We start from the raw sequence: 13157 nt of genomic DNA, 5'->3' as shown, positions 1-13157 counted from the left end.
TTTCTATATTTGGATTTCTATTTTTTTATATTTTTTTGACTGTCTTAAAACGGGGTAAACCACCCTAGTTAGGCAGTCAAAGCAACTTTGTACAAATTATAGTTTTGTGTATGTAATATATTGGTTATAAATAAAAAAAAAATTAAATAATAATAAAAATAAATATTAATAATAATAATAATATGAATAATAATAAATAAACGTTTCATACTTGTATCTAGAAATTGGCTGAAGTGGAATTTATAATTGTAAATTATTATTTCTAAATGATGTTTCTTCTCCATTCTAGTGATCCTGTTATCCCGGTTTTACAAAGCTTGGATGTTCTCCTTATGAAGGAACCGAATCACAAGGCCAACTTCTATCGTACTACCATGATGGATATGATTCCTTACATACCACGAGTAAGTATTTTTTTATCTTAAAACAAATAGCTGATTTTTAGTTTTCTCTTTACTTTCTGTTTGCAAATTGTTGAATAATTATTTTTGACAAACCATGGCATTAAAATGTACCTATACTTTAAGTAAAAATGTATTACTTTAATAGCGTCTGAAAGGTAAGACTGATTATTTTTACTTTATTTTTCAATTAATAAAGCTTCTCTGCAATTAGAATACTTAAGAAATGCCTTTTACACCACCGGGTGCGGGTAGAGAAATAATGATGAGATATTTTTTGCGTAAACGATGCGAAAACTTTGTTATACTTAAAATGTTTTGAGCGAAATTTATCATGTTTTTTTAAAGAATGTCATCTGTTGCCCCAACAAAGCTACTGTGGTTTCGCATTCCAGGTCTAGAAGACAGTTGATGACTCACTCTAATTGTTTCAGAAATTATGGTGGCAGCACGTTTGGCCATATCTCCAACTGGAAATTAATATGGGAGAAGTATTGGCTGCTGTGCTCATGCCAGTAATGTTCATGGTGAAGGAATCTTCGATGGAGGAGTACGAGATCCATATGGTGCCGACGCTGAAGTATGATGATTATTTTACTAACTGCATCTATTTTACTCATAAGTTCATCAACCTTCAATAATATATTTAAAATGCCATTTTCAATATAATATGCTGAATCTGTTTCTTGAATATTTCATTCTAGGCAAATCTTTTCTTCACCAAAATCCATCCAAGCATCGGTTACCATTTTGGAGAACTTGCAATACGTTTTGGAAAAAACCCCTCGCGAAGAAATTCGTTCCGAAGTATTGCCTCTTCTCTACAGCGCCTTCGACAGCACAACTATTCAGATACAAGTAAAGTATACTAGTTATTGTACGTTTGTTTAACCTAATTTATCGTTCATTTGCTAAAAAAATATGAGTTATTTCGTAGAGCGCTGCTCTTGATGCTGTCAACGGTGTATCCGACTATTTGGATGAGTACGCGGTCAGGAGGATGATAATACCTAAAACCAGAGTCCTGTTTGAGAAGAATCAGGGAGATTTAAGGATCATCGCGAGTGTCTTGAAATGCATCGAGCGCACCATAGATCGCCTGGACAAAGGACAAATCATGGACGAAGTCCTTCCTCTTCTGTGGGAAGTTCGCCTAAACGATCCGCTGATCGCCGTCCGCGTTGTCAGTAAGTACATTATATATGACCACGTGAATAAATACCAATAATAAATATTGAAAAATGGCGACTTATGTATCTACACAATTTCAAAAAACACAAAACGTTTTTTTATCCAATGCTTCAAATCCACTGAGTTTAATTTATAAAAATAAATGATTTTCTGGAATTTTTTTTTTTTTTTAAATTATGTGTTTTAGATGCGGCGTTTGGCAATTTTATATGTTTTTATTGCGTTGAAACAGCGATTATGTTTGATTGAGATTTGTGCATGTTTCAGATATTGCTGCTTTACGGGTCGGCTAGCGAATGAACTTTTCGAAAAATTGCGTTTTAAATCATTAATGTTTTTTCTCTTTTTTGATATTAATTATTATGGGATTTTTAATTTACAGGTATCTATCGCCTCATGATGACCGATAAAAAGTATGGTCTAACTGTCAGTGTTATGGCTACTCGTGTGATTCCGCTGCTAATGCCGCAGACTGTCAATCCATCTATCAATTTGGATCAATTTGGTATTCTCATTGAGGTATTAATTTTTGTATTTAAAGCATTTTAACCGATTTCTTAGACCCAACCAATAAATATGGGTACTGTCATTCATAATTTATTTATCCTTTAAATCAACAATAATATATTGCATGCCATCAAATATTTAAAAAGTTGATTATGATTTAATAATGGATTTTAAAAAAAAGTTTGTTCGAAATCACGTAAATTGCCGTAATATTATTTTATTTATTTTATTTTAATTTATTTTATTCAGAAAACATACAGTCATACAAAATAAGTATTAAAAACAACATTTTTTTAACATATAAAGACCAATTAAGTATTCATAAATTAAAAAGATATAAACATTAAATGTGACAAAAAAATAAATAAGAATTTTAAGTGAGAAAAGAATAATTGTTGACATTTGGGTTTTCTATGGAGGTAATAAATTAAAATAAATAAAAATACCGAATGTACACTCCGAGCCATCCATGCACACACATGAACGCACATATAAAACATACACAAACATATACATTACATGCGGCACATATACATAGCATAAACCACTCAAGATGCACATTCAGCAACTATTCCAAATAATCGACCCCATGAAGAAATTTTCTGTACAAATGCAACGTGCAATTAAAAATGTCTACATCAATACTGAGTCCGTTATAATTTCTACAGGTACGTCTAATGAATGAATTCGAGGTATAATTGTTTTTACAAGTTGGTACATAAAAAAAGGAATCTAATCTAGCATAGCGAAGAGGACAACGGAAACCAATATTTTGTAAAAGATACGGCGAATCAACTATATTATTGAGAATTTTGAAAAGAAAAATTAAATCATATGCAAGGCGCCTTTTTTATAGTGATTCTTTATTAAAATGTTATTATTATATTACAAAATACCTATGGACCACATTTTAATGAATATCACAAACAGATATCAGTAAGAATAAGCACATAAAAAGACTATTATTCATTTTGTACATAATGTACCTAAATTACCAATATCATAATTTTAACATAATAGTAGATATCGAGGAGGAGGAACTGATAGAATGCATAAAGTGAAGTCTTTATATTTTTCAATTTTTTTAAAAATATAGGTGCAAGATGTTGATTTCAAATTTTATACTTTGCCTAGAATAAAGATTACTCTTTCAAAGCTTTAAAATTATTATTTTTTAAATGGTGGGAGAAATAATGCGTTAAAAGAATAAAATAGGGCGTTTAATATATTCTCGATATTGATATGAATTAGTGCAACTGCGAATGAACAGTTAATAAATTATTACCCTGTTATATTTCACTCATTTGTAGTAGTACCAAGTTTCACAAGAAATAGATCATTAGTCAGTGAGTAGCAGTCCAAGAAACACAAGCAAGATGAGTCATTTTGAAAAGTTAAACAAACTCGAATACCGTGCCGTTACAAAATTCCTCACCAAACAAGGAAAAAATCAGAAAATCATCCACAAAGAAATGGCAGAAGTTTACGGGAAGTCTGCTCCTTCATTTTCGACAGTTTAAAAGTGGTCCAGTAAATTTAAAAGGGGCAGAGAGAGCATAGAAGACGACGAGCGATCCGGTCGGTCAATCGAGGCCAGTAATGAAGAAAATGTGGAGAAAATAGAAAGTTTAATATAGGGGGATGCCAGAATGAAGGTGAAAAGGATAGTTGAAATTACTAACCTATCCACTGGTACCATTTTTTCTATTTTACACGACTGCCTACGCATGTCAAAAGTCAGCGCAAGATGGGTGCCGAGTTCCTAACACCACTCCAAAAATCTCACCGCGTACAAAGCTGCAAATGGTTTTTGGAGCTCTGTGGTGACAATTTTAAAGATACTATTGACAAATTGTGACCGAAACCTGGATTCATCACTATGATCCTGAGAGTAAGCGGGAGTCCATGCAATGGCACCGAAAAGGTACAGAGCACCTAAAGAAGATCTAGTGAAATTGGCCAGAGGGATCATGCTCCTCCACGACAATGCATCGGTTGCTAAGGCTGCAGTTCGTGAATGTGGTTTTGCAGAAATTAATCCACCGTATAGTCCAGACCTGCCACCGAGTGATTTTTTTCTGCTTCCTAATCTAAAGAAAGACATTCGTGGGAAACGATTTGACGAGAATGACTCGTTAAAAGCGGCGATTAATGAGCCTTTTGATAACAAACCGGAATATTTTTTTTTTGAGGGTTTAAATAAATTATTTGCTAGAAGTAAGAAGTGCATAGATATTTAGGGTGACAATATTGAGAAATAAAAAATAAAAAATTATCTAACCTAATTTTTTTCCTTCATACCCATACCGAATGATCTCCCCTCGTGGCTTTAAATGCGACTATCTCGGAACATGTTTTAATGTCTTAATGCATTATGTCAGTAATGCCTTCATATATATATTTTATTTGATTATTTTATTTATTTTTTGTTTTTTACAATAAACGAAATTGATAAAACAAACTATTAAAAAAATAAAGCATAATTACATAGCAATGAAATACAAATTAATAGTAAAAATAGTAAACAAACATCCCACAAAGGCATAGCCTGTTCGTGGGTATACAAGAAAATGTTAATGAATTTTTGCTTATTTATATGCTTAAATAATATTTGACCTGACTTTAAAAATAGCAGCTTTTTTAAAATAAAGATAAATCGTAATTTCTCAGAACTCAGTAGTACTTAGGACTCACGGAATATGGAAGTCAAGCATTTACAGGGCTTATGAACTGTCATTGGCTTGTTAAAGTTGCAACTTTACACACTGTGTAACATTCACCCTTCTGCCGATGTTCGAAAATCCACATTTCCTCAACTCTTCCAACTGTTGACTTTTGCGAAGTACACATTTCCTTTATTGAATGAGATTCATTTGGCTGAATTATTCCACCTACTAGGCAATGCCTAAAAACGCTTTTAAGTATGAGTACTTTCTTTTATACCAGTTAGTTTAATCAACAATGTTTTGCGCACGTCCAAATGTTCGTAGTAAATTTTCCAAATCTAGCCTGTCTACAAACATTTAGACTTACTCAAAACATTGCTTACGTTTATTTTATTAAGAGTATTTAAAAAAAACATTTTTAAGTATTAATTAACAAATAAATCTACTTTGGACTCTCGCAGCACATGTTTTCATTCAATGTTTATCGAACTTGAAAAGTTCAAGTTCAACAATTCTCGTTCAGACAGACTAACTTTCACTTTCACCGTAAAGCGACTTTGGCGCCGATGTTATTGCCATCTACCGGTATAAAATAAAACACACCATTTTACAAATTCTCTTTCAAAAGGTGCAAGTCTTAGAAAAACTTACTAGAATCTGTAAAGGTAATTGATATGAAAATACGGCAAAATATTTTTTTTTGCAACATTAATTTCTTAACGTATTTTTGTTTATAACTGGGAAGTCGGTAACTATAAAACAATTTGAGAAAAATAGATATATAATATTTTAGATGAAAAGTATCAATCAGTAATACAATGGTTGAATGTAAACATTATTGGAGACCATAATATTTAATGGACACATAATATATTATACATAACCATATTATTTATTAATTTATTTATTATATTTACGGCCTAAGCCAATTACAACAGTTACACGAAGAAACATAAATGCAAGAAACTGAACAAAAAGAACATAAAACTATTTAGCAAAGACAAACAAGGGCAAAACAATAATTGTATACAATATATTCAAAAAAACGAAAGACCTAAAACTTTGAGCTAAACCATGCCAATTCAACTTCATTCCACACTGTTTAGTCGCGAAGAGATCTACGAAAAGCCGGAAGATCTATCCCAAAAAAGTCGTGTGATGAATTGACTAATCTACACATTCTAGACATGGGGCATAAAAACCAAAGTTGCTCTTAGAAGATTTTATAAATAGCAGATTTTTTATATTATCGTTATAAAATGTCCCCGTAGTGTTCACAATTATCAGTTCTACGAAAAATAGATAAATTATGAAGAAAAATATTATGAACTCTAAATTGGTTTGGATATTCATATTACTTACAAATAATTTAGGTAGACAGATAATCTAAGAAAATCGTTTATCCAATAAAAATTATATATATTATTACTTTATAAAATAAAGCCACTATGATATTTCTAATAGGTTATACATAATTTGCGATATTTTATGATTATTTAACAAAGTATTATTTTATTTATTTATAAATTTATTTACTTATTTATTTATTTATGCTTTATTAAGTTAGTTAATAACATCTTAAGGACTAATATAAATTTTTAGTAATGTTACAATTTTTTTATTAGAATTTCTCAATAACATTTTTTTTTAAATTGATTTTAAATATTTCAATTTTCTCTATTTCTTTTATTTCTTCAGGTAACTCATTGTACAGCTTCAATCCCTTGTACAATGAGTTTTGAGATTCTGTTTTTTTCCTCATTGGTAATCATATCAATTTTAACCCCTTGTTTCATATGTATGACTTTGTTGGTTAAATTTTATGATTGTTTTTAATTTATTCATCCCCTTAATTATTTTATGTATAAAAATTCCCACATTATATTTAATTTGTTGCTTTACTGTGAGCAAGACAATTTCTTTGTGCATTCTTTCTATATTAGAATATAATCCTCATTGCCTTATTTTGAAGAATTTGTGTATTTTGAATTTCTCCTTCATTACATAAAAAAAGAATGGAAGAATAGTAATTTTTATGTAAAATAAAAGTAATTTATGTTGTAAAATTCAGTCCAAGATTAAAATGTTTTTCAGAGTCTTGTAGTTTTTTAGTATCATAAAATTGTGTATGAGTTTAAAGACCAGTTTTATTATTACTAGTACAGGGGTCTAACCTTATATAACAAACTAGTTTCGGAACATTCAATATTAAATATTTTCAATGAATCAAAGAACAGTTTAATTAAAAAAAAACTTAAATAGCAGTTTCGGAAGAAAAACTGTTTAATATGTTTCACCACATGTAGTCCCCACACTGGCATTGTATCGTATGTAGCTGAAGGAACTACAAACTTATTGAATGCTGAAACTGATTAGATTGTGCGCAACCATTGTATTATTATATGATTTTATACATCTCTCCCGTCTGCTGTTTCCAGATTCTGCGTGAAATGTTCGACCTTGTGGAGAAAAGCCAACTGAACAAGCTGAATGTTGATGCTACTGCTGTCGTCGACAAGCGCCCCTTGCGTCATCAGCTCAGCACTGACAATATGAACGCGCCACCATTTAATATCCCCAACTTGCGCGTGGAGCAACGCAAGACTTCCAGCGCTGAAGATATGGCTAGGAAGAACTCTACAGGTCACCTTTTGTACTTAACAACTTCATTCAATTTGAAAAATGAAATTATGGCAAAACAATCCATTATTATCAAGATCGCCATAAAAATAAATGTTTATATATTATTGTGGTCGTTCATAATATCAGTATTTGAACAATTTTTTATGACATTTGTCTGGCAGGGGAAAAGCAAAATAAAATACTTGTTTTGAATATCAGTAAGCATTTACCCAGGACCCAGGCTTAAATTCTAGAAAAAGAGGTTGTTCTGTACTTGTGTTATACATACATACATGATGTACTGGTATTATCATTATGAAATTTGCACAGTATTTTTTGATTTTTTATTTTCTTTTATTTAAGAAACATACAGTACAGTTACAAAGTTTTATATTTTACACAGTTAGACTTAACTCTAATGGACCAGTGAAGTTTCCATATTATAAAGAAATTATATGTAAGGTTATTGATTCAAGTACAAAAAAAGAGAAGGGAAAAAACATAAATTAAAGTTGTTTAAAAATTAAAATTTAATTTTAAAAAATAAGAAAATTTGTAAAAGTAATAAAAAGTTAAGAATTAAAATAAAGAATGAAAAACATGCTCAGATCTAAAAATAAAATAAAATAATAATAACATTTTTTTAAAAAGGAAAAACATAAATATATACATCCATATTTTAAGGGATTCAAAGAAACGATGAGATGAATTTTAAAAGAATCTTTCAATAAGAAAATAAATTTAAGTCAATTTAAAAACATCTTCAAAATTAATGACACATAGTTAGAGCAGCAATATATTGATTTTATATACATATACAATATAAGTAATTAAAGGTAGTTTTAAAGTATAAAAACACGTCAATGCAGCAGAATTAACACCCACTAAATGTATGTATTTGAGTCTATAAATGTTAAGGACTTAAATATATCATATGTGTTCAATTTGCACATCTATTCATTCAGAGTATTAATTTACTGCGACACAATTCCCGGCTCCGTGTGACTAAAGTCCTGTGTAGAGATGGGAAGAGTAATAAACTTAAACAACATACTCGTAGCACAAAAAATACTTTAAAAAACAAACAAAATAAATAACACATGGCCCGTCAATATTTAATGAATAACAAAAACTAAATATAATTTTACATAAAACAACAATGTTTTTAGTATGTCCAAATGTTTGCCTCCCTAGGGAGTTAGTTATTCAGATCCAAATTTGTTGCAACAGAGAGGGAAATGTAGATGTTTAAACTCGTCAATACCAAAGTGTTTGCCTATATTTGAACATCTATATTCCTTCGATTCTTCCATCTGTTTGTGAAGTTACAGAGCTAAAACCTTTATTGTTGCAGGTGAGATTCATAAATAGGAAGAATGGTGAATGTTACACAGTATATAAACTGGCTACTTAAACCAGCCAATTACAGCCCTGTAAATGCCTAGACTTCCATATCCCCTTGTCAAAAATGTTAATCCTATATGTTGCAACAAATTTGGTAGTTTAAACAAACTCAAATGTTTGAAAAATCATCACGGAGTTTCTTATAATCCCTCCCGCAGATAAGTCCAGTCCTGAGCCCCTCAGTATGCTTGAAAACGGAATATTTTTCAATTTGCTTTTTGAAAGCAGTAATTTTTTTTAAACTCCATTTATTAAAGGCCTCAGAGCCTTTTTAGCAAAATATGAAAATATCGTCCGAAAACAAGTTACATATAATGTGAGCATTCAAATAAAAATGGCCCAGTCAATTTTTCGCATTTTTTTTAGTTTTCACCAAGTTTTAGTGCTGAATGTTATCTTGTACTGGAAAAAAAACAAGTTCACTGATATCTGAATTTTTTTTTACAAAATTGATAATTGCATACTAATCAAGTTAGTCTATAAACATCTGCTGCTGAAAATCTTGACAAAATCAAAACCCTTCCATACAAACATAATACATTGCTTATCCTCTGTCAACTCACAGATGTCGTAGAGCAGTTAGTTGAACAGCTTACTCTGAAACTAGCCTCGAGGGTTCAATTCCCGTTAGTTGAAAGAAAAAATCCAACAAAGATTTTTTCTCAATTGGTTTGGGTGTTTTGGTGTATTAATCATAACTTCCTTCCATATCCTTTCTTTCCCACCTGCTGACAAGCCTCTAGAAAAGAGGCTTGGGGGTTATTCCATTAAAAAAATATTTAAAAAATGAAAAAATACTTTAAGTCAAAAGTGTACTAAATAGCGATCTTGATTTGTAAACAGACAAGGCTTAGAAATCTGACTTGGCCCGTTTTTATTGTACGCTCAAGATATTTATAAATTACAGTGAGCATAGAAATAACAAAACCAGAAAAGACAATGAATAACAACAATCATGTACACATCCATGATAATTGTAATATTAATCACATAACTGGAATGATTGAAAGTATGACATAATACAGGATGTTCATTAAACCCCGTCACATCTGAAATCACGATGATCAGTATAAGCAAGAAGACATATTGGCACATCAAAATAATTTTTGGTAACGAATAAAATTTAAAAAAATAAAGTATCAAAAAAAGGAAATGGTTGCTTACTTCTGCAGGGAAGAAACGAGGGGGGAGGGGGGAGTCTAATTTACCGACAACCGAGCTCCTCTCACTTCTACCCTGCAGAAGTAAGCAGACATTTTTTTTTTAATATTTTTTTTTTTTTAAAAACTTTGTTCTAGATATTTTTTTAAATATGCTAATATGATCATCGTGGTTTCGGATGTGACAGGGTTTAAAGAACCCCTGTACATAATATTGCAGCGCATGAGCGAGCAATGCGCGACTACGGATGTGCGGATTAGTTGATATCTCAGAGTAATGAAGTAATACTCTGAGTTTGACGTCGATACTGGCAGACGGTCGTAATGTTCTGTGAGTGCAGGTGCCGCGCCCGCGCCCGCCGCCGCCCCCGCCGCGGGCTCCAGTGGCGGCTCCGGCCTGCTGGGCTCGTGGTGGTTCGGCGCCAGCTCGTCCTCGCAGGACGGCAACAACTTCCTGCGCGTGGCCAGCGCCTTCCCCAACCGCCGCCTGTCCGACAACACGCTCATGACGCCCAAGATCCGCATCGCCCCGTCGTGCGCCTCCTCGCCCGGCGGGTCGCCCGGCTCCGCCGCCGGCCTGCCCGTGCGCCGCCACTCCAGCATCGGCCCCCAGGAGCGCCGCGGCTCCCACGTCAACCTCTCTCCGCCGACTGTTAGTTCGCTTTCCTTACTTATTCACATGACTATATTTCCAATAGTTAGCTTCCCTTGGACATTAGTGGCACGTTAATATGTCCACGGTCAAATATAGAGTCTTTAGAGTTGCGACTAGAGCAAACCGTGAGTAGATTCTAGCGATATGTACTGACCCGGTGGCAGTTCCGGAGTGACCCTGTACTATGTTGGCAGGGCCGTTACGGCGGACGCGGTGGCTCGGGCTCCAGCCTGTCCGTGCCATCCTCGACAGCTTATGCTGTAAGTGAACTCCTCATCACCATCAGCAACAAGCACCGTGCCGTCTCTCTCATCCTGTCTTGCCCTTTCCTCTTTCAGTTTGGCTTTGTTTGTCCAGTCTCCTAACATACAGTAGGGAGATCCCCGCCGTGCACGCTCTGGATCCGACCCTTTTTGTATTGTAATTCGGTGTCTCGACTGATCACAATGCAACCAACCATTGCACGCCTTAACGAAAAACATATAGTCGACCGTTTTTTTGTTATTTCAGCTTCGTATTTCACATTCTGCATCTTGACTCATTCATCCGTGTCAATCCTACTGTACTTATATTACATATATTAAAATTAAATAAAAAATAATCATTCACAGTCTTCGTTAAAAGACAAATTAAGTATTGATACATTGGCTGACCAAATAAATTTTATTTTTAAATTCAAAACATATATCTACATAATGATATTGTATAATATAGAAAATATGTGTATAAACCCGCTTCACTATTTTTTTTTGCTTACATTTAGATCAATTCATTTAGTGTCTTCTTCATTTACTAATTATTGTTTGGGCGTCGATGAAAAACACAAGTGAGAGGAACTCAAATTGCAGTTTAAAAAATATAAAAAATTCACTCTTCGTAAGCAGCAATGTTTTGAAAATTATTTTAAACTATTTTTTTAATCATCAAATTAAGGTGAAATAACCGATATTGCATTTTCAGTGCCAGTCCACTGAATAAAATACTTTCATAGTGAAAAATCATCTTAACTAAATACTTAAATGACCCAACTGGGAATCGAACCCGAGCCTCATGCATGGTGGGAGACAAAATACGGCTTTAAATGATAATTGCACTACATTGATCAAACCTCTGTCTGATGAAAATATCCCACATATTATTTTAATTTTGTCGCATTCTCATACCATTTGTGATGTCCTTACATTATGTGTATATGTGTTGAACACGCGCCACATGGATCCAGGGAGAGTCGGAGTGCTCTCGTGCTCTCGTGCTCGCGACATCGGAAAGTAGAAGCACGAGGCAAGCACGACCCGGGATCCATGTCGCCGTGTCCGCACACACATGTCCGCCTTGGCATTATATGTGATCCAATGACTGTCGCTATCTGTTCTTCTACGCAGCTTGCACGGAGCATGATCGTGAGTACTCTTCCTCTATGTAGTGAGTATGTAGTACCGAGCGCGCGTGCGCTAGTGCTGCTCTGACCTCTCGCTGTTGCAGGGTGGCTCCATGCCCAACACGTCCAGCAGCGTGCCCTTCCTGCTGTCGTCGTCCATGCAGTCCATCCGCTCGCGCCGGCCGTCCGCCGCGATGGGCGGCTCGCAGGGCTCCGGCCTGCTGCAGCAGCTCGGCTCCGGCATGGTAAGGCACCTCACCGGCTCCGTGCAGGGCCACCACTGGGCCGCCATCAACAGTAGGGTGTTCCCCCCGCCCGTGGTAGCCGTGCGAAAATGCCCCTCCCTAAATATTACCTTTAACGACTAATCCCGAGTAGCGTGTAGACTAGAGGAATGATATATTTAACGACAATAGCCTGACCCCTGGAGTCTAGTTGCCAATGATCTAACCTCGTGTATTGTCATTTACAGTACCAGCTGTTTTCCGGCCGTACATAAGATGTAAACAGACATTTTTAACTCGTGTTTTCCGTTCGTGTCTCCCAATTGTATTCGATGAGTTGAGGATGAAAAAAGACCCCTATTAATCACGAATCAGGAACACGATTGTTTACTCTGGAATCTTGAGACTTGCGACATACATCACAGTCTCTCTAATCTACCTATAATAAATGTTTAGTATTATATTCTTCGATGTTATTCCCCTAAAAATTACTGTTCAATCGAGTTTTAATAAAAAAGGATTGTAGATGTATTTCCTTTGGCCTGTTAAAACCTTAAATAATTGATGTTGTAAAGACTTTCTCTAAACATTCTTAGCCTCGCCTTCTGTAATTTTCTGACAATCTTGAAGCAAAATTATATTTACATTTTGATCTCTTGAAGTAATGAAAATACGTTGAAAAACCTTTAATAGGTAGGAGAGTATGAAGTGTTTTAGCATTTCATTATTGTCGTATAATATGTCTGTGATTTAAGTAATGGTGGTTCGGCTCTAATCGCCGAAGAGAAAGAGTAATGATAAAAATTATTGAAATTTGACTGAGTATGTACTTTAAAGCAAAGATATTTGGCGATGTAGTTTAAGGATCTTATACGTGTCATGTTTCTCCCATTACCTATCTACATTTAGCATAAATGTTTCTTCGTAGACCTTAAACAATTTCCATTCT

General features: G+C 34.0%; 1 protein-coding gene across 1 annotated transcript in view; it reads left to right on the top strand.

Annotated features, from left to right (window-relative positions):
* Window positions 1-12377, top strand: part of bma (SCY1-like protein bma) — a 287477-nt gene extending 275100 nt beyond the window's left edge. Inside the window, exons 10-18 of the mRNA XM_088235846.1 lie at window positions 290-404; window positions 836-981; window positions 1106-1259; window positions 1339-1588; window positions 1975-2111; window positions 7204-7408; window positions 10293-10603; window positions 10801-10866; window positions 12089-12377. Of these exons, the coding sequence (XP_088091972.1) occupies window positions 290-404; window positions 836-981; window positions 1106-1259; window positions 1339-1588; window positions 1975-2111; window positions 7204-7408; window positions 10293-10603; window positions 10801-10866; window positions 12089-12352 (1648 nt within the window). The 3' untranslated portion in view covers window positions 12353-12377. The remainder of the gene's footprint in view (window positions 1-289; window positions 405-835; window positions 982-1105; window positions 1260-1338; window positions 1589-1974; window positions 2112-7203; window positions 7409-10292; window positions 10604-10800; window positions 10867-12088) is intronic.
* Window positions 12378-13157: the final 780 nt, after the last annotated feature.

The sequence above is a fragment of the Micrasema longulum genome, unplaced genomic scaffold (genome assembly GCF_059751315.1).
Source record: "Micrasema longulum isolate JH-2025_06_02 unplaced genomic scaffold, ASM5975131v1 h1tg000097l, whole genome shotgun sequence".
NCBI classification, from domain to species: Eukaryota; Metazoa; Arthropoda; class Insecta; order Trichoptera; family Brachycentridae; genus Micrasema; species Micrasema longulum.
The sequence above is the reverse complement of the archived record's forward strand: the minus strand, read 5'-3'. Positions and strand labels throughout refer to the sequence as shown.